The sequence below is a fragment of the Xiphophorus maculatus genome, chromosome 22 (assembly GCF_002775205.1).
Source record: "Xiphophorus maculatus strain JP 163 A chromosome 22, X_maculatus-5.0-male, whole genome shotgun sequence".
NCBI lineage: Eukaryota > Metazoa > Chordata > Actinopteri > Cyprinodontiformes > Poeciliidae > Xiphophorus > Xiphophorus maculatus.
Genome location: NC_036464.1, coordinates 9,855,838 through 9,881,701, shown reverse-complemented (window position 1 = coordinate 9,881,701; position 25,864 = coordinate 9,855,838). Strand labels below are relative to the sequence as shown.

The following is a 25,864-nucleotide window of genomic DNA, read 5'->3' as shown; positions in this document are numbered from 1 at the left end:
ATCTACGTAAGCTTTAAAGGTGACTCTCAATATTTCTATTTAATTTCTGTAATTAACTTAAAAAAAGTAAACCTCATAGGTGCATCACATATTGTGTTTTACTATATGTTATACATATTGTGTTTGTAAAGCGATTGACTTTATAGTTCATGATGAAAGTTATTTAGATGCATTTGCCCCTCTCTAACCTTTTTATGGTTGAATTTAAAAACCGTTTTAGCCAACTATTCTCCATCTTATGGAACATTTAAAGAGGTAAATATATTCTCTCTATAAGTGCACTCTGTAAATAATGTTTAGCTACTGATCATTTCGTTTTATGATCAGTCTGAATAAAACATTAGCATCATGAGCTGATATTTTGTCCCCATTTGTGTGTTTTTTCTCTTTATAAATAGATTTTTATGTGATCATAAATTGTTGTGCTGCTCTCAGCTGTTAAGAGAACTTTTCTCTACCACCATCATGGTGCGTCCCAGCTTTCAGCTGCCAGAAACGTTAATGTGAACACGTGTTGCTTTTGTTCACTGTTGATTACTCTCCCCTGCTCTAATCAGCCACCCTCTCTCATTCCCCCCAAAATGATTCCTCCCCTCCATATTTTCCTCTCCTCCCTCCCTTATAAAAATCATCATCCTCGGTTCCAAATCTCTCAACCACCCCACACATTTTTCTCTGCTCCAAATCATACCGCCTACCGATTACCCCAATCTCCACCCACGAACTCCCCTCCCCTTGTCCGGTTCTCCACTTCTTCTAATTCTCCTCTGTCTCCCTCCCTCCCTCCGTCCCTCCGTCCTCGTCTCCGTGTCGCTCTGTCCCTCCCTCTCTGCAGGACTTCTGGCAGGTATGGGTGTGTGCCGGGCAGCATGTGTTGCACCTGAATGATTAACTGCACTTTGTAGTCACCACTTCTCCACTCTTACTCCTGTGTACTTTTCCTCCTCGTAGCCTGAACTTCCTCTTCTTTTTATTACTCACACCTCTGATACGACGAAGAGTGTAGCGTCTCACTTTTATTAGTTCAGGGGAACAGCTGCATAAGTGCTTTTTTTCTTTTTAGCAAATCTCAGCTTCAGTAAGTGTAAGACTGCGGCAGATTATGGCTTCACTTTAGTTTATGGTTACTTTGTACTGCAGCCAGACAGTGCATTTATTTTTTTCCAACCAGGAAAAACTGGGTTGCAACTTAAAATACTTATATAAGGATAATCTAGATTGTTCTAAGAGAAATGGTCAAAGATGTTTCTCTTTGTGTGCTCCAACTTTGTGAACTGTCATAGAAGACAAACTGCTACCAATAAGTTTGGCTCTGGGGATTTTTATAAGAAACTATTATTTTTTTATGTGGTATTTTTTTTCCTCCACTGATTTAGTGCTGTAAATATTGGATTTCTATATAAATTCAATGTAAGATGCTGAAATAAAATATTTTATTTTAAAGGGTAAAAAGAATTATCGGAGGAAAAGCCTAAAAATGCTCTCAAAGGTCTTGTGCATTAGCATTACATATAAGGACACAGTAGCTGCTTACATCATAAAGAAATACACAGCTCAGTATCTCTTCATAATTTTCTAATACAGTACCAAAAAAGTACTTGCATAATTGTTTTGTTTTTACAAATCAATTATAATCAACAAAACTTTGCTTTATTGACAGAAAAAAAACTAAAAAAAAACCCATTTAATGTCAAAGTGAAAACTGATTTCTACAAAATGATGATACAAATATAACACTAAATATTCACTCTCACTTTGTAGAAACTGAGTTCTACAAAATGATGATAAAAATATAACACTAAATATTCACCCTCTTTAAAGTGGCTAAACCTAAATCAACAGAGATCCAGTCAATTAGTGCTAGACTCTCTCAATGAGTTGATCAATATTTTTGGCAACTGAATACACAAGAACAATCCACCAAATTGAAGAAAATGTTATCGAAAAATATCAGTCAGGGGATGGATATAAAAATCTGTAAGGCACTGACTATCCCTGGAGTTAAGTTAAATCCACCGTCAAGAAATAGAAGGATGTCTAAATCTGACTAGATCAGGCTATCCTCACATCCCGAGTGAACATGTATTAAGGAGGTTAGTGAGAGCATGAGAGCAGGCAACAGGTTACCATGACTACGCAGCAGATTACAACTGTTGCCTGGGTTTTTACCAGTCAAAGTTTTATGGGAGAGAAGCAATGAGAAATATCATATCAAGGCTCAACTAGAGTTTGTCTAAAGGCATGTAGGAGATTTAACAGTCAAGTGGAAGAAAGTTCTTTGGTCTGATGAGACCAAAATGTAGCTTTTTGCCCATAAAACAAGATGATGTGTCTGACAATCATCACCACAAACACGCCATCCCCATTGTGAAACATGGTGGTGGCCACATCATGCTGTGGGGATGTCTCTCGGCAGCAGCTATGGAAGGCTTGTAGAGGTAGAAGATTAAACATGAAGTCTTGGAGGACAATTTGTTTCAATCTGCAGGAGAACTACACATTCAGAAAACATTTATTCTGATTGATTTGTAAAAGGTTAAAACATCTAACTACTACTACTTTATTTATAAAGCACTTTAAGACAACAGCAGCCACAAAGTGCTTTACAGATTAAAATCAATAAACATTCAAAATATGGAATGGACAAAACACAATAGGAACAATAAAACTCTATAAAGGAAGTAAGAGCAAAAGTCTCAACATGTGTTAAAAGCCAAACAATAAAAAAGTGTTTTAAAAGTGGACAAGAAACAAACACTTCAAATATGTAACAGAAAATCGTTCCATAATTTGGGAGCAGCAACAGTAAAAGTAACACTTTTAGTGTTGCTGATCCCAAGGGGGTGAATACTTTCTATAAGCACCACATGATCAATTATACTGAATAAGGAGAGCTTTGACCTACTGCTTTATCTGCAGAATGATTAGACCTGTTTCCTGGTCTGAATACCTCTGTCAGTCTGGGTAATGAGAAGATAAGGCGAGCGCAGCAAAGGCCAGGTTGTAACCTGTTCACCATGAGAAGAATAGGCGGTGCCATCCAGTGAAGTGGCTGTACTACCCACCGTGTGTGCGCCTGCATGAGGCTTTGCATTATTCCTTGACATGCTGGCGACCTTCCAGGTGCCCTTTTGTTTAGCTTGTTCCAGGCAGCTGCGTGCCATACCTGCCCTGCTGAATTATTGAAAGTGAGGACTATACTTTGCCTCTGCAGGGATTATTAAACGCTGCGGCACTGCTACATAATTTACATGATAGCGGTCACTCCCCTAAAGTGTGTTTCGTTTAGGTGTATAATTGAACTTTATGAAGAAAGTCGATCCTTGCGAGCTGAGATGCGAAGAGCAGCTAAAAATGACTAATTCATAAAGTCGATGGCAGATCATAGTTGTGCTGTTCCCCTGCACTCCCTCTGTCTTGCTTTGGAAACACACCTTTTCTCCTCATCCTGTCATTTCCTCTAAGAAGTATCAGCTCTAGTTTCCACACGCTTTAGTGCTCCAGCTGTTCTCTCCAGCATGCACTGCTCTATTTGCCTGTGCCTCAGAGGAAAGTAGCCAGTGGTGGCGCCTCCTTCCTGCGCATGGTGGCATCGCGGCGTGGGTTTGGATCTAGGGAACTGCTTTGTTAGCAAATGTCAAGGCTGTTTTGATGTGCTTGCGAGCCTTCACAAATCCATCCTCTGGATTGTTGAGATGTCATTCCTGCATGAGTTTTTTTTATTATTTAATTTTTTTTGTAGAGCATGGTTCAGAGCTCTTGAAACCAGGACTTGGTCTGTTCATCTAAAAAAAATGTCCCAGTGTTCATGCCGTGGTTTTCTGTATTTCTCTTTGTGGAGCTAAACTGTTTTCAGTGTGACCTGCTAAGATGGAGAATCCACTGCTGTCACTGCGGTGGAGTTTGGACGGGAAACGAGCCTCTTTTTACATCAACTCATGTTATGCTGACCTTTTCTGATTTCACAGGAAGCTTCCAGGAAACCATTTTGATCATCACAGCTTTATTTTTATTTTAAAATATTGTACATGGATCCGGAAAACACATTTTTCCGTTTCAGATTTGTTACGTTTTTGATCATCAAACATATTTAAAGTTAGACAAGGATAACCTTAGTAAATACAAAATGACGTTTTCAGAAAATTTCCTGATCACATCTCCTCAGTAAGACCTGATTACTGCCTGACCAGCCCAACCCACTCAACAGGACCTGTCTGACCACATCCAGTAGGCTAAAATATTTCAGAAAGCAACATGTCATGTTCCAAACTCAAATTAGAGTCAAAATTTCTTACATCTATCAGTTAAGTAATGGTTTAATCATTTTTGAGGATTTAGGACTCCAAACCTTAAATCAGGGGTGTCAAACTCCAGTCCTCGAGGGCCACTGTCCTGCAACTTTTAGATGTGCCTCTGCTGCACCACACCTGAATAGAATAATTAGGTCATTAGCAAGGCTGGGAGAACTGATCTACACAAGGAGGAGGTAATTAAGACATTTCATTTCAGTGTTTTGTAGCTGTGGCACATCTAAAAACTGCAGGACTGCGGCCCTCGAGGACTGGAGTTTGACACCTGTGCCTTAAATGAATAAAACTCTGAGCACCTCAGCTAATCTAGAGGAGCACAATAGAACCCCAAACAATATTTTACCATGCTAGCAGATTGCATTTACCTAATTTGAAGTTGGTGTTCATGACTCAACAATAAGAAAGAAGCTTGGCTAACATGTCAGCTGTCTCTGAGTTCCCAGGTTAAAACCACTTCTGATCAAAAAAAACATAAAGACCAAAAAATATTCAGATAATCCCCAAGACTTTAGGTGGACTATTCTATGAATTGATGAGACAGAAGTGGAGATTGATTTGAGTGTGTGTGTCTCATCACTTTTGGGATAAATCTGAATTTTGGAAAGTCAAGAATGATGGTGGTAGTGTGACAGTCTGATGGATCAGATGGGAACTTGAAAACCCTCCACAATTGTTTGACAATGAGTCAAAATTTATCCATAGTGATATAAAAAAAAAGTTATTCCTGCTAAAACTGTAATTAACTTACTTTTTCACATACAGTCATTATGTTTTGAATAGCTTTGTTACATTAATAAATTAAATTATCTTTTCAACAATATGGTTTGTATTTGCTCAGGTTATTTGATGTTAAAATGTGTTTGATGATATGAAACAAATGCAAAAAAGACAAAATCTGCCAGGCTGAAGAACTTTTCATGGCACTGTTTTTCCACACAGTGTTTGGTTTAATGTTCTGTCTTTCTCTAACCTTTCTGTCTGTTTTTCTCTCTGTCAAAGCTAACTCTTTCTTTCTGCGTCTCCTCTTTAAACTTATTAGAGGTTGGGTTTTATATAAAACTGCTCGGCTTGTTTTGTTTGCTCTTCTTTGTGATAAGACGCTTCACTTTCTCAAGCAAATAAAATTTGTTGATAAATGTTCCACATAAGGAGCCATTTTTCAAAATGTGCTCCCTGAGTAATCAAGAGTTATTAGCATAGCACCTGCTATCCATTTACCCCAGGGGTTGGAGGTGGAGAATGAATGCATTAATTTATCCTACACACACACACACCAATCTGTTCACTTACAAACAGTGGTCTCTTTTGATCCCAATTTATTACCATGCACCAGTATGCATCAGTAAATGTTGACTTTTGATCTCTAAGGTGGTGAAAGATGCTTCATGGTTTTCCTTTAGTGTTTTTCAGCACAACACTTTCTAGCTTTTCTCTTACACAGTCAGAGCTTTGAGCCACAGTCCAGAAATATCCAAGTCAGACAACGGTTACCTTTAGCCTCAAGCAAGTCATTCTGAATTGTGCTTCCCCTGAAACCTGTGTATTGTGTTGTACCGGATAAAGTGACAGAAACCCTTAAGCTAACACATCACACAGAGTGGCACAGAGGACATACAGGTGCTGATTCTGATTTATAGTCTTTTTATTTACTACATCCTTCAGTCATTTTGTTCTGGAACTCATGCTGTATATGTTGATCCATTTGGACTCATTTCTGCATATACCCCAGTTTAGCAGGTTATTTCAACTTGCATCTAAAACCACTGAGAAAACCTGAATATTAATGTTTCAAATTAAGCAAAGCTTAGCCTGCCCTTCCTTCCGTCTTTCAGCTTCCTGTCTGCTCTACTACCGAGCTGCTGCAGTGTTGGCCACAGATCTTATCTGTGACAAAGCACTGCAGTCTCGACACACATTGAAGGCCAAGTTTAAGCAGCCATTGGCACCCTGGCCAGATGCCCTGGTGTGCAGTAAAGGTGGAGTCTTATAGCCTCATTTTCTAGTATGACATCAATGTGGCGAATGTTGTATCTAAGTCCTAAGACATTCATCCAGTCTCACATGAGCCTCGTTTGTTTCTTTCCTTTTCCTCTTGAATCTTGGCCGGATGGGGCCTAATGTGCTGACATTCAGTGGAAAGATTAGACCCGGCCAAACCTTTCACCCTTTTTGTGTGTCTATATGACAGCCGTACATTTCACTGTCCAACCTCCAGCAGAGCTCAGAGTTCAGCCAGCAGCTCTGTCAGCACTATGTTTCTGCCTCATCTCACATGCTAGTGGGCCAGCTCACTTATTCATCTGTGTGCAGCTGGTGGACTTGGCTATAACTTAGCTGGCATGTGAAGAGATGTATGAGGCGCATCACCATCCCTGAAGATTTATTCAGACAGCAAACATTCAAAAATGACACTGACACACCGAGTTTCTACAGTAATTTATCAGCTCTTTCAGTCATTTTAGTATCAGTGGCTTTAAAAGAAAATGTAGACTCAGGGTTAGTTTTTGTCAAAATTGTAATAATTATAGTATCATATTGAATTTTGGTGTTCTAGAGCCTCATTTTTTCACAGCAGCTATGCTTTGAATTTAAGGGTTGCTTTCCAAAATTTGCTATGCTAACTCTCTCCAGTTTGATGACGATCAACCAAAAGGCTTTTGGAGTATGTGTGGTATATGGATCAGATAATATAGAAATAGCTGATGCATGTGAGCCAGGCTTGCCACCACTGAAGGAACGAGTCCAGTTTCATAGCAGCAGATTCTGAATAAAAATACCAATCCTGTAGATGAAATGAACTTCAAAGAGTTTCATTCAGCAGTTAGAGCTGAATTCTTACTATTATTTTTACTCCAGTTCCACTATAAAAGGCTGGAAAGCATCTTTACATTTGCTGCTGCATAGTGGTGCTTTCATATAGCTTGCCAATGATAAATATGATGCTTGATGTGTGTTCACAGCTCTCTGTGTGAGAGAGAGAATAGACTGACTCCAGATTGGGATCTTAAAAGAAAAGGAAAGAAAGAGGAAGATCTGTGAGAGTTTACTAGTTTGTTTGGTCCTAAACTGGTCCAAGATTTATTATTTTGCCAGATAAATATGCCATTTGCTCCCTCTCTTTGATCTTTATAGCATTTGCTTTTTGCCAAGGTGAGTCAGGCTGTTCTGTGGGGCTCTTTTTGTCCTTGACTCATGCCAGGGGGAAAGTAAGCTATTATATTTAATGTGCTCTGTGCCTCAATTCTGATAATGGTAATAATAACGAGGCCCAGTGTGTCTCTGGGTATTTGTGGCTGTATGTAGGATACCTTTCTACCGGAGCAATGCTTGTTTGTTTGCCCTTTTGGTTTTTTGGTCCGGCATTAACACACAAACCGAGACGGCTTCCTTTCAGTTCCTTTATTACAAATGCAACCTCTCTCTGCTCTTCCTGGTTTTACTCCTTTCTGAATTGTTCTCTGTGTCTGTGACCTTTAGGACATCTGATATATTTCTCTTTCATTCTCCATTAGATGCAAGCACCTCTCCAATGATAACATTCTTTCTCTTACCTAATGTTTGCCCCCACACTCCCTTCTCCACCTCCAATATGGCTAATATAGATGGCATTAATAATACATGTCACAGTAAAATCTGCTCTTTTATGTCCCTCTTGCTGACTTGCCAAAGTCAGACTGGACTGAAATTAATGGTTTATTTTTGTTAACTGTAATTTGATTGTCTTTAGCAGCCACTGTGCATTCTGTATATTACGAGGAGGGAGTTGGTTCTTGGGGACAGACTGTGAATGAATTATTATGCGGTGAACGGGGCACCACTCAGTTTTAAGCATTTATTTGTGTTTTTCCTAAAGGGCTGGGAGTGGGGACGTGGGATTTGCGTTATCCAGGATTTAATCAGCATTCAGCTTGGGAAATAATACTGATTAGTGCTTCATCACTTTGACTTACTTCAGCTGAAACAAACATGCAGTGCTGAGCTATTTTTTCCCACATTACCGATCATATATTATTATATTTAATGGGCTTTTATATGGTGGACCAACACAAAGTTGTGCATCATTGTTAAGTGGAGGGAAAATAATCCATGATTTTTCACTATTCACAAACAAATATATAAAAAAGTATGGAAAATACCTGTTAACATTAATTGAGTCATGCTAAGAAAATCTCAATTAAATTAAGGTCTGACCTTTAGCTAGGCCCTTCTAATGTTTGAAAGCTTCTCCACACCTACCTCCCAAATCCATGTGATGTGTTCCTTGGTCCTAATAATGATGCAGTTTGTTCTCTAATGTTCTCTAACAAAACACTGAGCACTTCACATTACAGCTGTAATTATGCTGAGGTTAAATTACACACAAGCTAATTCTAATTACTAAGTAGCAGACTTCTGAAGGCTGTTGTTTGGAATTGATCAGATATCCCCTTATTTAAGGGCCTGTATCTGTTAAGGTGGCTAAATGGAAACAAATGAAACACTTGTTGCAAAACATTAAAAAATATATTATTTTCCTTCTGCTTCACAATTTGCATTACATATTTGCATAAAATCCAAATAAGATACATTGAAATTTGTTGTTGTAACTATGGATGCCCTGATGTAAAAATTTGGGTCCATGTTGACATTCAAGATTAAAACTGTTGTAATGGCCGACAACTGATTTTTAATCCTTTTGACACCTTGAAAGAAAACTACCACACTGCTGACTTCACCACTGCTTCTTTGCTTCAGTTAAATTCCCCCACAATTCTTTGCTATAATCCTTTCCCCTCTGGAAACAAATGGAAACAAGATGGAAGTATAAGCTTATTTCCAGTTTTATTTATCACACAGATACAATATTTAAAAAAAAAAAAAGACTAATATCTACTGACAGCTGTAACATTACTAAATGTGAAGAACTTCTTCACAAACCCGCTTATTCTAAAGAAAGCGGGTGTAGGATTTTTCTGACTCTCCCATCATACTTCTGCTCTATCAGGATAAGACATATTTAAACGCCTAACTTTGAGTGGCCTCCACCAGCGCTCTTGTATTGGTTACATTGATGTCTGATGATTTTCTGTGTGACTCTGTGAATGCCACATGCGTGTTTTTGTCATCCAAGGCCCTGCTAAACACAGCAGAGGCCACAATGTTCTCTAACAGTTGTTTGTCCTCCCTCCTCCTCTTCTGAAATGGACCCGTTTGCAGACGGAGGTAACTCCACGGGGGCTCAGTGTGGCCCCACATCCTTCCACCCACCGCACCCTGCCGTCACTCCTCCACTAGGCATGCTCTGTCCTTCTGTGTGGTGGAGCGTCCCTCTTCTGTCTTTCAAGTCTTTCTCTGAGTGTGTGCATGTTAATAAAGGACGTTCATGCTGTTAATACACACACACACGCTGACTGGAAAACATCAGGTCAGCTGAGCATCTCTGTGTGTAGGGACTTAAATTAACATGTTTTCTGTTTGAGTCGGGTTTCAGAGATGGTTAATTAAAACTGTGTGTTTGTGCTACAGTCTCTCATGATGTTTCCCCCTGTTTTTTATGTCACCTTCACACTGTGAGTAAAGCCTCTGGTGGATAATGTGTCTCCAACCCGACCTGACCACTCACTAATTGTTTTTCGATGTCGCCCTCACCCATCTGAATGGCTTCACGTGTATGCAGCAGTTGCATGACTCCTGTCATAATCCGTCTGGACGTAATTAATCCTTATGTGCATTGTGACTTTTTTTTCGATATGTGCGTGGGGAAAAAAATAACAATGCTTATGTGTCCATTGCGTACTGTACATGCTATCTGTTTCAACTCTGAAACACACCGTCGCTGCAGAATCTGTAAAGTTTGTGCTGTTTGTAACTTTGTTCCCCCTTTTTTTCTGTCCTCACCTGGATGAGCAGAAAATTGCCCAGGAGAGAGAGAAGTTTGCAGATGAGGACAGCATATTTTACACATTAGGAGAATGTGGTCTTATCTCCTTTTCTGACTACATTTTCCTCACTACAGTGCTGTCCAGTAAGTATTTTGCTAATCTGTTCACTTTGTCTGTGGGTGACAAGTTCACAGAGGCTTGCAAAAGTATTCACCAAATGCCATCATTCCACATTTTGCTATGTTCCAACCACAGATTTTCATGTACTTTATTAGAATTTGTGCATAAATTAGGTAATAATTAATTCTGCAGGAGGAAAACGAGGTTCAAATTTAAGTATCTGAAAAGTGACACACTTTTTTAGTCCTTTTTTTTTTTTATCGCCCCGCAAGGGGTCTTTTTGTGGGCTCTGGTGTCCCTTTTTTCAAAGTAGGCTGACAGGAAAGGGGGAAGGAGAGGGGTGAAGACATGCGGTAAACGTTGTCGGGTCCGGGAGTCGAACCACGACAGCCGCGTCGAGGCCACGTTTTGCCTGAATGTGGATCACGCTAACCCCTTGGCCACCACGGCACGCCCATTTTTTAGTCCTTTTTACTTTGATATCCTTACAAAGATTGCATCTGCCTGCCTCAAGTGATGTGACAAAGAAAATTTTGTGGTCAGATGAGATGAAAATTGAGTTTTTCAGTCAATTCATTGTTTATACGTGGGAGAAAAAATAACTGAACACTTCACATTGAAGCCACAATCCCTATGTGAAAGGCTAGTGGTGGCAGCATTGCGCTGTGGGAATACTTTTCTTCAGCAGAAACAAGGAAGCTGCTCAGACATGATGAGAAGTTGGATGGAGCCAGATACAGGACAGTGCTGGAAGAAAACCTGATTCTTCAGATTCACCTCGTCTAGCATATTATATATATAAAAAATGCCCTAGTCAAAGTCCAACCTAAATCCAGTTGAGAATCTTTGGTGATACTTGATAAATGCACTCTATCTAAGCAAACTGAAATGAACTCGTATTCATTCTACATTTTTGAGATTTTAAGTTATTGCATGAGGGGGAATTGATTGCACTGGAGTTTATTTAGGGATGTCAGAGAAAAAGGGGTCTTAAAACAAGGTAAAATAAGCATGCCACAGTTCAGATTCCTATTTACAAACAAAGAGTATAAATCATCTCCTACTTCACAATCATGCCCCAATAAAATGTTGCTCAGCCATAAAATCCCAAATAGATTCATTGATGTTTCTGGTTGCAATGGAGCAAAATGTGAAAAGGTTAAAAGGGTGTCAATACTTTTGCAAGACGCTGCATCTTTTCTGCTTCTATAATGTGGCAGAAGAGACTCGTTATGAAAGCTGACCTTTTCCAGTAAGTTGATGTTAGTTTGGTCAGCTCTGTTTGTGTTGTATAACCTCTTCCTCTGTCAGTTTTCCTGTGCGCTCAGCTGGGCAGTTTCTTTAAAATTAGCAGCTGAATTAAAACGAAAACTGAAGTTGCACGATAATGTTTCTTCTCTGAGTATTTCAGCTAATAGTAATAAAAATTTGTCTTCCATCCCTCCTCTTGAAGGTTGTTAAATTTACATTTTTAGTTTAGCTAGTTCATTTATTATAATCTGTTTGTATGAAGAACGTCTCAGGCTGAGTCATTTTTAAGGAGAAATGCGAGGAACCAGACAGGTTGCAATCCATTTTATATTCAAATGTAAACCTATGATGGATGCTTATTGCAAAAATTTGTTCCATCTTAGTCATTCATATTAAATAAATCAAATCTGTCCTTTAAATCTGCAGACTTAAATTACATTCAGCTGTTTCATATCTGTAGGTTTTCCGTGCAAAGCAGCCGTTGTCTGCTAAAGGTCAGATTATAAATCACCTTTGGGGGGTCTGCTTAGGGCTCAAATGCATCTAGAATCCCACAGGATCTCTGTTAAGATGCTGAAATCGTTTACCTGGGTGTTCATCTGGGGCTTACGCATTATAGTTCCAATCAGCATCCTGGTAGCTGCAGGTTCATTTTACATGTGGGAATTGGTGACCTGAGAGCCTGTGATGCTGCAGCAACAGCAGTAATGTTAGGAAATGAAAACATTACATGTTTAGAGGATTTGAAGGCAGTCACCTACTGGTTTCAGCATTAAGCCAGTATGGTTTCTTGAATATGTCTTCTGTCGTATAACACAATATGTCTGTAAGGAGCAAACATTTTTCTCAACGTTGTATGTTACAGCAGCGCTACTGCCGGCAGACGGAGAGGTTAATTGTGCCGTTTTTGTTTGGTGCTCAGAGGAATGTTTATTGTCTGTATGTTTGACCCGAAGCCCATCCCCAGTGGTGTGATCACACAAGCTGCTCCGTAGTAAATATGTCATTACTTTTTGCTGCTCCTCTCTTCATATTGTGCTGCGCTGATTTAAGAGCGTATCTCTTTGTGTGTCTTCGTGTTCTGCCATGTCCAGCTCCCCAGAGGAACTTTGAGATTGCTTTCAAGATGTTTGACCTGAATGGCGATGGAGAAGTGGACCTGGAGGAGTTTGAACAGGTCAGACTGTTAACAGCAGAAGAAATGGGAAACGTTCGAATACTCAGCAAAAATTGTCAAATTTGAACTGTAAAACACTGACATGGAATAGAGTTGGGACTGATCTCCAGTAAAATTAAGTTTGACAAACATAAATGAATAAATTAGAGGAATTATGTGCTATAAGTCAGTGTCTGTATCCAGATTTCTGAAAGAACAGCATACAAGATATTTTTTACAAGGGATGCACAGACATATATTTACTAATTTTATATTTACTAGTATATTTATTACATTGTCTTTTCAACACCTTGAAAAAAATGAGCCTCTCTGTTTCAGTTAAACTCCTCACAATCCTGCACTGCATCACTATTACTGTCATGACTAAACAAATACCACATGACCAACTTCCTACCCTGGTTTCAGAACCAAACAGCAACAAGATGGAAATAAATATCGGTTGTTAATATCGGCTTAGTTTTACTTATCAGCCCAATACTGATATGTTGAAAAATGACAAGATCGGACGGATATCAAAGTTAGTTCAGATATATCATGCATCTCTAATTTTTAATATCCATCCTGCTCCAAGCGTTCATTAATGTTTTACATTAGAAGAAAAGTTGATGTCATGTTGTGTGTTTTGAACAGTACTTAGCATCTTATTCTAGCACAGTTAAGGAAGCCAACATTACTGAAACAGTGTTGTCTGCTTCTGTTTTTTTAGACAGTATAGATTCTTATCACTAAAGAATTTAAGACAAAAATACACCAACTCCTACCCCCAACTGATTCCTCAGTGCACCTGCAGTCTAGTATCATGTGACATCTTTCGTGTTCAGGTCCAGAGCATCATTCGATCCCAGACCAGCATGGGCATGCGGCACCGTGACCGCTCCACCACAGGAAACACTCTGAAGACGGCCGGCTGCAGCTCTGCTCTCACCACTTATTTCTTTGGAGAGGACCTGAAGGGAAAACTCACTATTGGCAGCTTTCTGGAGTTTCAGAGGAAACTGCAACACGATGTGCTCAAACTAGAGGTAATAAAAAAGGAAACTAAAGGCATAGCTTTGATGCATCAATAAAATTTGCTCCAGGTTTTTCTTTTTTTATCAGTAACTGCACACCGGCTCCTTGTAGACACCGACAGTGATGTATAACTGTGAAATTTCTGTTGAGCACATCCAGTAAGATTTACTCACCAAACGTATTTGTACCTGTTGGGGATCTTACAATTTCTCTGAAAAATTTACACATTCAGCTGATCTAGTGCATTTTTTTTAACATCTGCTCATCTGCATCCCAACAAGAACTAGAAGTTAAAGTTTGAAACACCAATAACTAAAACCTTTAGTTGTCAGCTGTATATATAAAGACGGATTTCAGTTTTTAGCACTTTATCAATCCCAAGCTGGAATCTCGATCAGGGGTTTGCAATATATATATATATATATATACATTTTTGCTTTCAGTACAGTTAAATAAAACCTGCTTAGAGCCACAAATGTTACCTGACATTTTGAATAAAGATAACTACTATTGAAAATTTTGATCATATAAAGAGCCACCCCTTCATTCTTATTTTTAGGTTTACAAGAAAAATATAAAACTGTAGGTGAAAAGAGGAAGGATACATTTTCTTTTATGAGATGTTCTTTTTTTTTTAAATGTGCAAAAAATGTGCATAATTTCCAGAGTAAAATTACAATAATCTCCAAAGGAATTTTGTCTTCTGATCCGTTTTTACATATCTGGGTCATGAGGCTGAAACTGGTGCTTTTTAAAAATGGTTTAATCATTTTCAAAAAAAATGTGTGAGCATTCTGTCATTTTAAAATCTGTAATATGTTTTCTTTAGTCAAAAAATATCTAGAAATTATGTAAAATGTTTTAATATTAAAATTTTGAATTATAAAGTCTGTTAATTTTTTCCATCTCATATTGATTAGATGGAAATAATTAACTTAAGTTATATCTCAATAGCTGGATCATTTATATGGGTTGTTTACATCAACCTAAAGTAGAAAGATATGAACACTGTTTAAGAATTTGTTTACTTATCGCAAGTCATATTGTTATCACCACATTCACTTGAATTTTGTTGGCCTTATGTAGTATGTGTTTTTTGAAGGGTTGTGAATGTTTTGTGGCTCTAAACAAAGTTTAGTTCAGAGGAATTAGGAAAACTTTTTTTTTGGATTGTAAATGTTTCAAGCCCCTGATATAGACAATCAGGAGAATTAATTTAATAGAAGAAAATGAAAGTTTGGGAATATCCAGAACTAAATCGGACTAATTTGAAGAACTGTTGCAACAAAGAGGTGCCAAATATTACCATGTTAAGATCTGACATTCTGACAGGATTTATTAAAGAAGAATGAATGCTGAGATTGAATCAGAGGGTTCAATAAAGGTTTTAATGTTTAAGCAGCAAAGCACCAAAGAAAACCAGTGTGTTTGCCTACCAGCACTGTAGTTAGAGCAATAACAGGCAATCAGTGTTGGCCATGCATGCATGCTGTCAACATTTCGAGCACCCAGGCTGATGAACAAATAGCGAGTAAAATTACAAACACGAGACTGACGTGTTTCCAATAGATTCAGACATAGTTTTCTCAACCCTGGTAGACTGGTTTTGTTTGGGGATTAAATTAATTGGCTGGCTTCAGTATTCAAAGCTTTCAGTCCATGTCGGGTTTTCTGTTGATTGGCAGTTTCCCAAAACGTCAAGATAATAATAAGAGACGAGGAAGAGGAACACAAACTATGTGACATTTCCTGTACACAATATCATAGTGCTGAAACAATCAGTGGGATTAATCGAGATGAATCAATTATTGAAATAATGATAGTTTTAGCTTCACCTGCATATTTCTTTTTAGACAAGAAGGAAAATCTTCTTATAAAACTTGCTTTTTTAAGCTCATATTTCATTAGCGTATTTAATTAAATCAAACTTCTTATTTTCTTGGTTTGTTGCTGTCATTTTTATCAAAACAGGTCTCTCTTGTAAATGAAACAACTTGTACAAATAAAGGTCACATAAAAATATTCACTGGGAGGACTGTATTATCTGAATTATTATTTTTTTGCATTTTAATGTATTTCTAATATTATATAAAAAAAGGTTAAGAGGGTAAATGAAAAATCAGTAGAATGTGCCAGCTTGTTTGATTAATAATTGATAAAATAATCATTAATTGAAACCCTAAAATACTGAGAATTTCTGACCTGATTGTTTTACTAAATAAACTAAAATCACAGAAGGACAACATTTTCTCTATAGAGATATTCTACCAGGATACTTTTAATAATGACCAGGTTTCTGGTCTCTTTTACTTTAAGGAAGCTTTTCTGGCTACATGCAGAAAAGCATGTACATACACAGCAGCTTAATAATGCCCCAAGTGCAGCAAATTTCCAGAGGTCATCACATCCAGAGGGAAACATGTCAGAGAGCATTTATGCTGTCAAACAACATCAAATCTTGCTCGGCTCCACCAAAACCCACTGTTGTTTAGTCATCCAGTGAAACATGGTTATCATAAAGCACATTCAGCTTTAATGTCTCTAAAGAAGATTCAGCTTGAAGCCTGACTCCAGTATTTACTGTTCCCCATCCTCCCCCACGCTATCCTGCTGATAGTAATCTGTCAGTCCCTCTGGGGAACGCTCACTTCCTATCTGTCTGTCTCCACAGTTTGAGAGGAACGACCCGGTGGACGGCAGGATCACGGAGAGGCAGTTTGGAGGGATGCTGCTGGCGTACAGCGGCGTCCAGTCACGGAAACTCAAGCAGATGCAGAAGGGCTTGAAGAAGATGTTTAAGGATGCACAGGTGGAGCCATCTTTTTGTTTATCTGCAGTCAGAGATAATCAGGTTTACTGTATTGTGCATGAATCTCATAATTTCACCAAATCCATGAACTGAAAACTACCACACAACATCAACGTCACCATCCACATTAAAGCAAGCTTCACATCGCCATGGTTAGGAAAAACAAGTCCCTGCTTCAAAAGGAATATCTTCAAGCTTCACTCAAATAATCAGCTGCCCACATTTAGACAAGACAAAATAGTTCACAGAAAAAACAATTAACAGTCAAGACAAAAAACTGAATCTGAGTCTGTGTGTATAATTGTGGCACAGGCATTAGAGAAAACCAACTATAAATTCAAACTCAAGTTTCTTCTAGAATTTTTCACCCAACAAGGCGGTTCAGAAGTGTCAGCCAAAATTGATGATGCATGTCTGCAAATGTCTCACTGGAACTCTCCTGGATTTAACAATATTTAACAAAGAAACGTTAAGAATCTTCTGGTCAGCCGTGTTCGTGAACGGCAAGGTAAAAAGTAAGGCATCGATAAGAAATGATAACACTTTCTATTCCAGTCATCATCCACTTGGTCAACACTGTTTATCTATGATCAAAGAAAGAGCTGTCATTGCGTAGAAAAAGCCAACATTTCATCCATCTTTGAGCTTCTCTGGGATCTCAGTCTCCACAGACTCAAACCGTTTCAGACTTTGTTCGGCTTCTTTAATATTTCTCTTTCAGTCGCTTTCTTTTAGTTTGATTTAAGTTGATGCTCCAGAAAGGAGGCTGTAACTTTTTTCACCAGCGCCAACTTTCTTTCACCGCTCCCAGACACATTGCTTTAAGCACTAAAAACAGGAAAGAACAGATGAAAATTAAAACTGATTTGTGTCTTCTGTTTTGTATTTGCTTTCATACTAGCTCCTCCGTAGTCTAATGAGCTCATCAGTCATCTTAGTGAAATTGTGTCTGTGCGTTTTACATCCTGGCAAACATCACACTTTCATTTTACATGTCTAAAATTTAATCTTAGTGAAATTGTGTCTGTGCGTTTAACATCCTGAAAGTGTAACGCTGTGAGCACAAAATGAAAGTTTTGCAGGTTTAGAAACTAAACCTGGCAAACATCACAGTGAAATATTGAAAACCACATGCCAGAGAGGGGCATGATGAGGCATGTCTGATGGAGAAGTACAGAAATTATCTTAGAAAAGGGAACAAAAACAAAACAATGTTCTGTATTTTTAGTCTGTCTGAACAAAAACTGCAAGATAAAAGATAAAACATCCAAAACAGAGTAAAATTTGCTGAAACCCTTCAGGGAGTGGCTGTCGAACTTTGGGTCACCATTTCAAATAGTTTTTTTAAGGTTCTGAGCCAAAAGCTTCGAGTGTCTGCTGGAATGCTGGACATGAGAAAATATTTCATTATTGAATCCAACCAAACATCTAAAACCACAACATGAAAACTAAAATATTTCTGGGATGTAGGGCTGAAACGAGTAATTAGATTAATCCTAATAAATTGATCATTGAAACGATCGTCAAGTAATTTTGTAATCATTTAATTGCTAACTGGAGTATACAGATATAAAAGGTCAATTTGAGGAAAGAACAACATAGTCAGAACAGTAATTAAGCCAAAACTGTACGAAAAATATATACATTTATAGTTAAGATAAAAAAAACTTTTTGTCTGTAAATATGTTCTACCTAGAACTACCTCAAGTGACACAGTCTTATCTTCACCTGGTTGAAAATCTGTAAAAAAAAAAAACTCCTGTTAATCAATTTTTGCTATCCAATTATTAATCAGTTAATCCAAAACAAATAACCAACAAATTAGCCCTAAAAGTTATTGATGATAAATTAGAGGTTGATGATAGAAATATTGTTTTAGTTGCAGGTGTTTCACTAAAGGAATGCTGTTACTGCAATTTTAGGCAAAAAAAGGAGAACATATTTCCTTATTTAAAAAATAAATTGAATTGTTTATTTGCATCTTTTAATGCAATATTGTATATAAAAAAAGCTTAAGTGGTTAAATGAGAAATCTGTAGAATGTGTAAATTTTTTAATCAGATTGATCGTCAATAACTAAAATAATTGTTATTTGCAGCCTTTTTAGGATGTAAAGCCAACCACCATGTATGCCCTTTCTCTTCTCTTTCAGATCTATTTCTGGTTCCATACTAGTTCATATTGAGTGCAATGAGCCCCTCAGTGAGTTCAGTGAAGTTATACAGGGCATGATGAGGCATAACCTGATGGAGAAATTCAGCCATTATCTTAGAAAAAGGTTCATAAACAGAGCAATCACCTGTATTATCAATATTACTGGCCATAGGAGATTGGCCTCCTTACTGGAGAATTACTTATGTTATGATAAGTACAAGTTGAACTATGAACCATGAAATGAAAACTGTGCATCACCAAAATAAGCACCATTTCTACAGTGAGACATAAAGGTTGGCAGCATTGTGATGTGGGCTTATTTGCTATATAGCTGAAAAATGGATTTCACTGTGAGCATCCCTGTAGAGTTACCAGACTAGAGTTACAAAGGCAGCCACAGTATTTCCAGTTTATCTTCAGGCTCTGGTTTCATAATAGTTCCTCTTTAGTGTAATGAGCTCATCAGTCAGTTTAGTGAAGATATGGGAGGCATGATGAGGCATATTTGATAGAGAAGTGCAGCAACTGTCAGAGAAAAAGGACCATAAACAGAGAAGTCATCCAACTCATGAAAAAGATGAATCCTTGTTTTGTCTCCCTCTAAGGAATTAAACATCAGACGGCATCACTCCCTGTTTCTCCTCTTTCATCATTTAGCCTCTCTCATCCTGCTGTTTGGCGTTCAGATTTCCAATAACCCATGAAGTAAATATAAAATAAAGAAAACAGAAATATGTTGCCGAAAAGCAGCTGCCTGCTTTTCTTTGCAAATGAACTCCGGAGCAGCAGCTGTCTGGTGGTGATTCTGGGGGTTTGTGTTTGTGTGCATGTGTGTTTAACACCGTCTGTTCTCCTGTCCTTTCGCCACGTGCTGATCATCCATGTGTGTCTAAAGCTTCTGCCCGCTTCCTCTTGTCATTTGTGTCACACTGCAGAGCTGTTCTCGGTTACGGTTGCAGATCTTATTGTGACAGTTTGTGGCAGGTTTTCTTCCTTTTTGGCCAGACTAAACTTTTTCCTTCCCTATTTTTTTCTCTCTTTTTCTACACAGGGAATCACTTTTGAGGAGGTGGAGAATTTCTTTACCTTTCTAAAGAACGTGAACGATGTGGACACAGCACTTAGTTTCTACCACATGGCTGGAGCTTCAATAGATAAAGGTACGCCCCCCTCGCTTTAACTGGTCTATTTGTTATGACTTTTACCCGCTGAGATGTTAGAACCGTGCAAACCAAATCTACTCTCAGCTTGGCTTCGTTCCCACGCCTCACTCAGCTCTTTGTCATTCGTTTCTCTACCCATCTGTTTATCTACCACTTCTCTCTTTAAGACTGCAGCTGTGAGCACATTTAAATCCAGGACCTGCTTCTGCACACATGACAGACGACTTCCTGCAGTACAGGTTACTGATTCCCACCGACACATGGCGGCATCCTCATGGGTCGTTGCACGGTGGAGGGGGGCAGTCCTGAGGCATAAATACGTGGTCTCCCTCAGAAAACACCAGGAGTACTCCTGCTAAGGATGTTTAAAAATTTAAAATAAATGCATCTCTTGTTGCATTTATTAATCTCATGCTTAAAAAATAGGTATATATACTTTAATCTGAGCACATTTATTTAGTGGAGGCTGTACGCCACTTTACCACAATCTGTATAAAATAGATGAAACTGAAGCATTTTTAAATAGCATTCTTTGATCACAAATTCAATATTTCTAGAAAGTTTCATCAACTTCAAAAACAATGACTTCTTGTTTATCTACGGTCTAAACATGACCCGACACAGATGCCCCAATTTTTTCAAAACTTGGAAAAAAGACACAATTTCATATGACGGCATGGCAGCAGAGCAGAAAGAGAAGAAGGAAGTTCAAACCTCATTTTTTCCATCAATCAAATGGGAAAAGTTCAAATCCACGACTCAGTTTTTATATCCGGCTTTCTAACCGTATGATCAAAGATTTAAAGAGGAGCGGCAAAAGGAAGTGAGGTGCATTAGCAGTACTTGCTAACAACTGATGGTTTCATCCAGGACATGGAACTGTAGAATATCTTCTCTGCTGCATTGAAATTGAGATGTTAGGTTGTCAGCAACAGTCCTCAGACAGAGGCTTCTTCAGATTTGTTGCAAGACTGACTGCTAGGGGAGGTCCTTCCTGCCCACAGCATCACCTTCCACGGCGACTCTGAAGATACTTGGATGATACGAGTTACAACATTTAATTTCTCTTTGGGATAAATAAAGTATTTTTTAATTGAAGCCTTTATTTTGCAGCAACAGAATTAAGAGAAGAAGCCATGACAAAGCAGCTTTTAAATGACTAGCAGTACAGGAAAGGCAGAGAGGAGGAGACTGCTCTTGTTACACCCACTTCAGGTTTTTAGATATCTCACTATTAATCATACACATTCCTCTTGGGTTCACTACTCGCTTTGCTTTAACTGGAAACCTTTTTAAAATGCACTGCATCATGAACCTCAATGAAAAAACCTAAAAACCTGTGACCTCTGCCAGAAAACCAGGAATGGGTCATCAGTTGCTCTTTCCACTGGATAATGATCCAAAACATATGTCCATATTTACATAGGTGGTTCACCAGACACAAAGCTAACCTTTCTCAGTCCTCAGATATAAATCCTGTTAAACTCATGGCAAGCTGAAGAGAGGAGAGCAGCAAAAAGGATTGGAGAGGAATCACCCCTCTCTCTGTTTGCTCCACCTTGGGAAATCTTCAAGAAGAAGTGCTGTCCTGCTGGTATTAGGGTGCAAATATTTATAGCACCAGTAATTTTATTAAACCGTTATTTCCCGAACATTGGATGCTGAAAGATTTTTCTTCATCTTTAGCAGAGATTCTAATCAGTGTGAAGGCTAAATTACTCATCACTGATTAGCTTATTTAAATTTCTTAACTTTTTTTATTATTACATGCTAATCAGAACAGTTTGACATCAGCACCTGAGGATCTGCAGCTTTCTAATATGGAAACTGTTTGATGATTCATTGTCTCCTACGTTTATTGTCAGGAGACAATGAATAAACCTCCTTATGTTTTCTGTCTGCACATCTATTCACCGATGAAGCAGCAGCAGCTGCGTTAACGCGGTGAGGAGTCTGCCTCGAGGTGCCACAGTTCGGACTCGCATTAACTCACCAACGTCTGTCTGAAACCATCAGCCTTTTGCCAGGCATGAGTCTGCACCTTATCTTCTCCCCTCTGTTGTCCACTCTAAAACCGACTCCCTGCTCTTCCCGCCTACAGGAGCTCTCAGATCGTTTGCTGCTTTTCTATATCTTTCTTTTTCCCGTTTCTCCTTTTTGCTTTCATCTCTCTAATCTCACTCTCAAATCCAACAATTTCACACCCTTTCCCTGCTCTCTCTCTCCTATGTGGGCGTTAAGTGGGGAACTGCACAATGGCTCTCTGAAAGGTACAAAAGAAAGCCGCTAATGGGCTTCTTGGTGGGATTTGTCTCAGGTTTTTTTTTTTTTTTTCACCACTTTTTTCCATTATGATGAACCTTTGTCATAATTTTATTTCACTAATTACCTTGACTTGCAGAAATATTAATTTCATGTGACAGACTAACACAAGCTAGTGTGTCATTGTGATGTGGAAGGAAGATTACAATTTATTATATCTTTCCTTTTCCAGGTACAATGTCATTTACAAAAATGATAAACATGTTTTTATTGTTTTTTTTAAAAACTAAATACTGCTGTCTCAGTACTTTTCTACCAGCTTTGAACACTTATAGAATAAAATGTTTGCCATTTCTTCTTTGCAGTCTTGCTAAAACTCAGTTAGATTGGATGAAAAGCCTCTTTGACCTGATTTTTAATTCATTCCTCCATTCTACATTTGATTTTAGGCTTTTACTAGGCCACAGAGTATAATTGGTGTAAACTCTCATTTCTGAACTTCCCTGTGATTTCTGAAGAAAAGCATTCCCACAGCATAATGCTGCTACCTGGCAGTAATAACTAGCTTAAGCAGATACAACAGAACAAGACAATTTTTTTAATGCAATTAGACGATTACTCGTCATAATAATTGATAGACTATTCGATTACTAAAATAGTAATCTACAACAGCCCTAGTGCCACCATAGGTGGCCTCTATCTAATAATTAGGCAACATAAAAAAGGCATTAGGTTTAAAATGATAATATTTAGAAGTATTAGAGTGAAGGGGTTCTTTCATTCAAAATATTGAAAATTATGCATATTTTTTCCCACTTTTTTTTTTATCAATCGCATAATATTCCAACAAAATTGAAACTACTTTTACAGGGAACCACATGCCAGTTGCTCATCACCTTCTAATCCCAAACTCCTTTATCTCCTCACAGCCTCCATCTTTCATTTCTCCCGATACTCCCCGTTCTCAGCCTCTCTCCTGTCTCTCTGCTGAATGGGAAAAAACCTGCCTAGTATTGATCCACTGCAGTTAGACATGTGTACACAATGCTCTCCGTGTGAGCTCGCTCAGACCTTTGTTACTGTGAAATCTCTCCCCCTCTCAGTTACCATGAAGCAGGTGGCCCGCACCGTTGCCAAGGTGGAGCTGTCGGATCACGTGTGCGACGTCGTGTTTGCTCTCTTCGACTGTGACGGTAAGCGCACGACAGTCTCATTATCGTATCCCTCCACTGGAGATAATTAAACACAGCATATAGTCCCTCTAGATATGAAGAAGCTGAAGTCATCGGAGCATTCACACCCATTGAACTTGTCACATTTTAGTCACACTACAGTGTTGGCGTATTTTAACGGGTAGCAGGTATCCAAATCAACCTTGTGTGGAAAAGTAACTGAATTAACTTTGATTAATTTTGGTTCAATTTCACTAGCCACACCCTTTATTATGACCAGACCTGCAGATTCAACAATTATATCCATTTTGATATCATGGAGTAGGCCAAAGGATCTCAAAAAGCAACACCTCATACATCAGTCTAAAGAAATTAACAGATGAGAAACACAGTAATTGACATCTAACAGTCTGGAAATGGGACTCCAGTGGAAGCCTTTATCCACAGAGAAAACATGGAAAAGCAATGAACCTTCCCAGGAGTTGCAGTCTAACAAAATTTCTAGAACAATATCTCCAGCGCTGCAGGGCCTCACTTCCCTCAGTCAAGTTCACTTTTCATGGTTTAACCATAAGAAAGATACTGAAGCAAAATGGCCTCCATGACACTTCCAAGGTAGAAACCAGATCTGACCCAAAGGAACACAATGACCCATCTCTCATTCCCAAAACTCTGGAAAATATCCTCCAGAGAAAAATGAAACTTTGTTTAGGATTTACATCCTGTTACTGCAGCTGGGATAAAAATATCACAAAAAAAGGTGATCATAACAAGAGTCAAGTACAGTGGGGGTTTGATGATCTGCAGCTGCTCTGCTTCTTCGGGTCTTTGACCGCTTAAAATAACTGATAGAACCGTGAATACTCATCAAATCATAAAGTTTCTAAACAAAAGAGAGAGAGAACATCCAGCCTTTTGGGTGATGCAGTCAGACAATGTTCCAACAAAAACAAACAAACCAACAGGAGGGTTTTTAAGCAGTCTTAGTCTAAGTCTGGACTTAAATCCAACTGAGATGATGCAGCACAACCTCAAACAGACCCATCGTAGTTGAAACCCTTCAGTATTTTTGAAACAATTTTCTCTAACGAAGGACAAAGTTTCTCCTTTGTGAGATAAGGCTCATTGCCAGGTATCACAAATGCATGATGGCAGTTTCTGTCACCAAGGGTGATTGATGATAAATATCAGTGTGACAACAAAATGTTAGGAGTGAAGCATCTCCGTATTGTGAACATTTTGATGAAAAGAAAATTGGCTTTAAAAATCTTGTTTGGCCAACCCGAGTCAGTAATTTGGTTGCCATGTCAGCTGCACGTGTTTTGGGTATGTCTCTACCCGCTTTCTGGTCTCTGCTGGAAAACAGTATTCCCTCAGTATGATGCTCCTACCACCATGTTTCACTATAGGGCTGCAGTGTTCTGGATGTTATTTTTACATTTATCATTTTGCAATTATTCACAACTTTGCGATAAAATCTGAATAGAATACGTCGCAGTTTGAATGTGACAAAATGTTGTGCTGTTCGAAGGGTGTGAATATTTTCCGTGTTGCATTGCCTCTAGAGTTGAGAAAATTGGAAGTCCTCTCCCCGTCCTCTTACTTTCCCTTCCTTCATTATTTCATCACCTCCTTCCCCCTGTCCATCTCCCCCCTCTCCCACCTCGTCCGCCTCCTCCAGGGAACGGGGAGCTTAGCAACAAGGAGTTCATCGCCATCATGAAGCAGCGGCTGATGCGTGGGTTGGAGAAACCCAAAGACATGGGCTTCACCCGGCTGGTGCGCGCCATGTGGAAGTGCGCCCAGGACACCGCCTGGGACTTCGCCGCTCCGAAGACGTAATGGACACCGTTTCAGAGGCGTTTTGTGTGGCGAGAGACAAAGACGCTCTTGTTCAGGAGAATCGACATGAACTCAGTAAAGCTGCAGCTCTGAGGGCGATCATCAGTCATTACTGCATGCTGCTGTACTTCAAGCTATTAACCCACCGTGACTGAAACATCCTGAACGGCTCCTGCTCTTGTGCCTTTCTGAGGCATTGCATTGTACTTGTGTTTTTCAGAATATTGCAAAGTTTCTGCCTATTTTTTTCCATATTCAAGCTTTTTAATTATCAGACTTAAAAACACTAAAAGCAACCGTTTTGTTTCCTTTTTGATTGCAATTAAGAGTAATGGGGAAGTCAGTTTTGTTTTTACCCAGATATGTTTGTTCAGGACTGACACCAGCCGCTCAGTTTGTTTTGCACTAAGCGAATCAAGTCCCATAGCTTCTCCTATCTTAATATTCCTCACCAGTTTGTCCAATAAAGAACATACTTCTTTTTCTCTAAAGATAAATCTTCAAAGAAAATCCTATTAAAGATTTTTTCATAATGTAAATGCGTCGTTCTTCTTTTCAGTCTGAATTTTAGGGAAAGCTCAGTGAAGGATTAACGGCACCGGTATCAGGAGTCATTCGTCACGCGTAATGGAGTGTACTATAACATGTTTATGTGAAATTTTGTGTTTTGATCACATCTGCCAACTCATACACTCAGAAACATAAAAGCGATGGATGTGTGTGTGGAAACAG

General features: G+C 38.7%; 1 protein-coding gene across 4 annotated transcripts in view; it reads left to right on the top strand.

Moving 5' to 3' along the window:
* micu1 (mitochondrial calcium uptake 1) overlaps positions 1–25,671 on the top strand; it is a 42,541-nt gene extending 16,870 nt beyond the window's left edge. Inside the window, exons 6-14 of one of the 4 annotated variants that reach the window (XM_005810987.3) lie at positions 836–847; positions 9,507–9,512; positions 10,200–10,314; positions 12,637–12,719; positions 13,541–13,741; positions 16,402–16,539; positions 19,745–19,853; positions 23,222–23,311; positions 24,972–25,671. In XM_005810987.3, coding sequence (XP_005811044.1) covers positions 836–847; positions 9,507–9,512; positions 10,200–10,314; positions 12,637–12,719; positions 13,541–13,741; positions 16,402–16,539; positions 19,745–19,853; positions 23,222–23,311; positions 24,972–25,132 — 915 coding nt within the window. In that variant the 3' untranslated portion in view covers positions 25,133–25,671. The remainder of the gene's footprint in view (positions 1–835; positions 848–9,506; positions 9,513–10,199; positions 10,315–12,636; positions 12,720–13,540; positions 13,742–16,401; positions 16,540–19,744; positions 19,854–23,221; positions 23,312–24,971) is intronic. The other 3 variants (XM_005810989.3, XM_005810988.3, XM_005810990.3) reach the window with 3 other exon arrangements.
* The last annotated feature ends 193 nt before the right edge of the window (positions 25,672–25,864 follow it).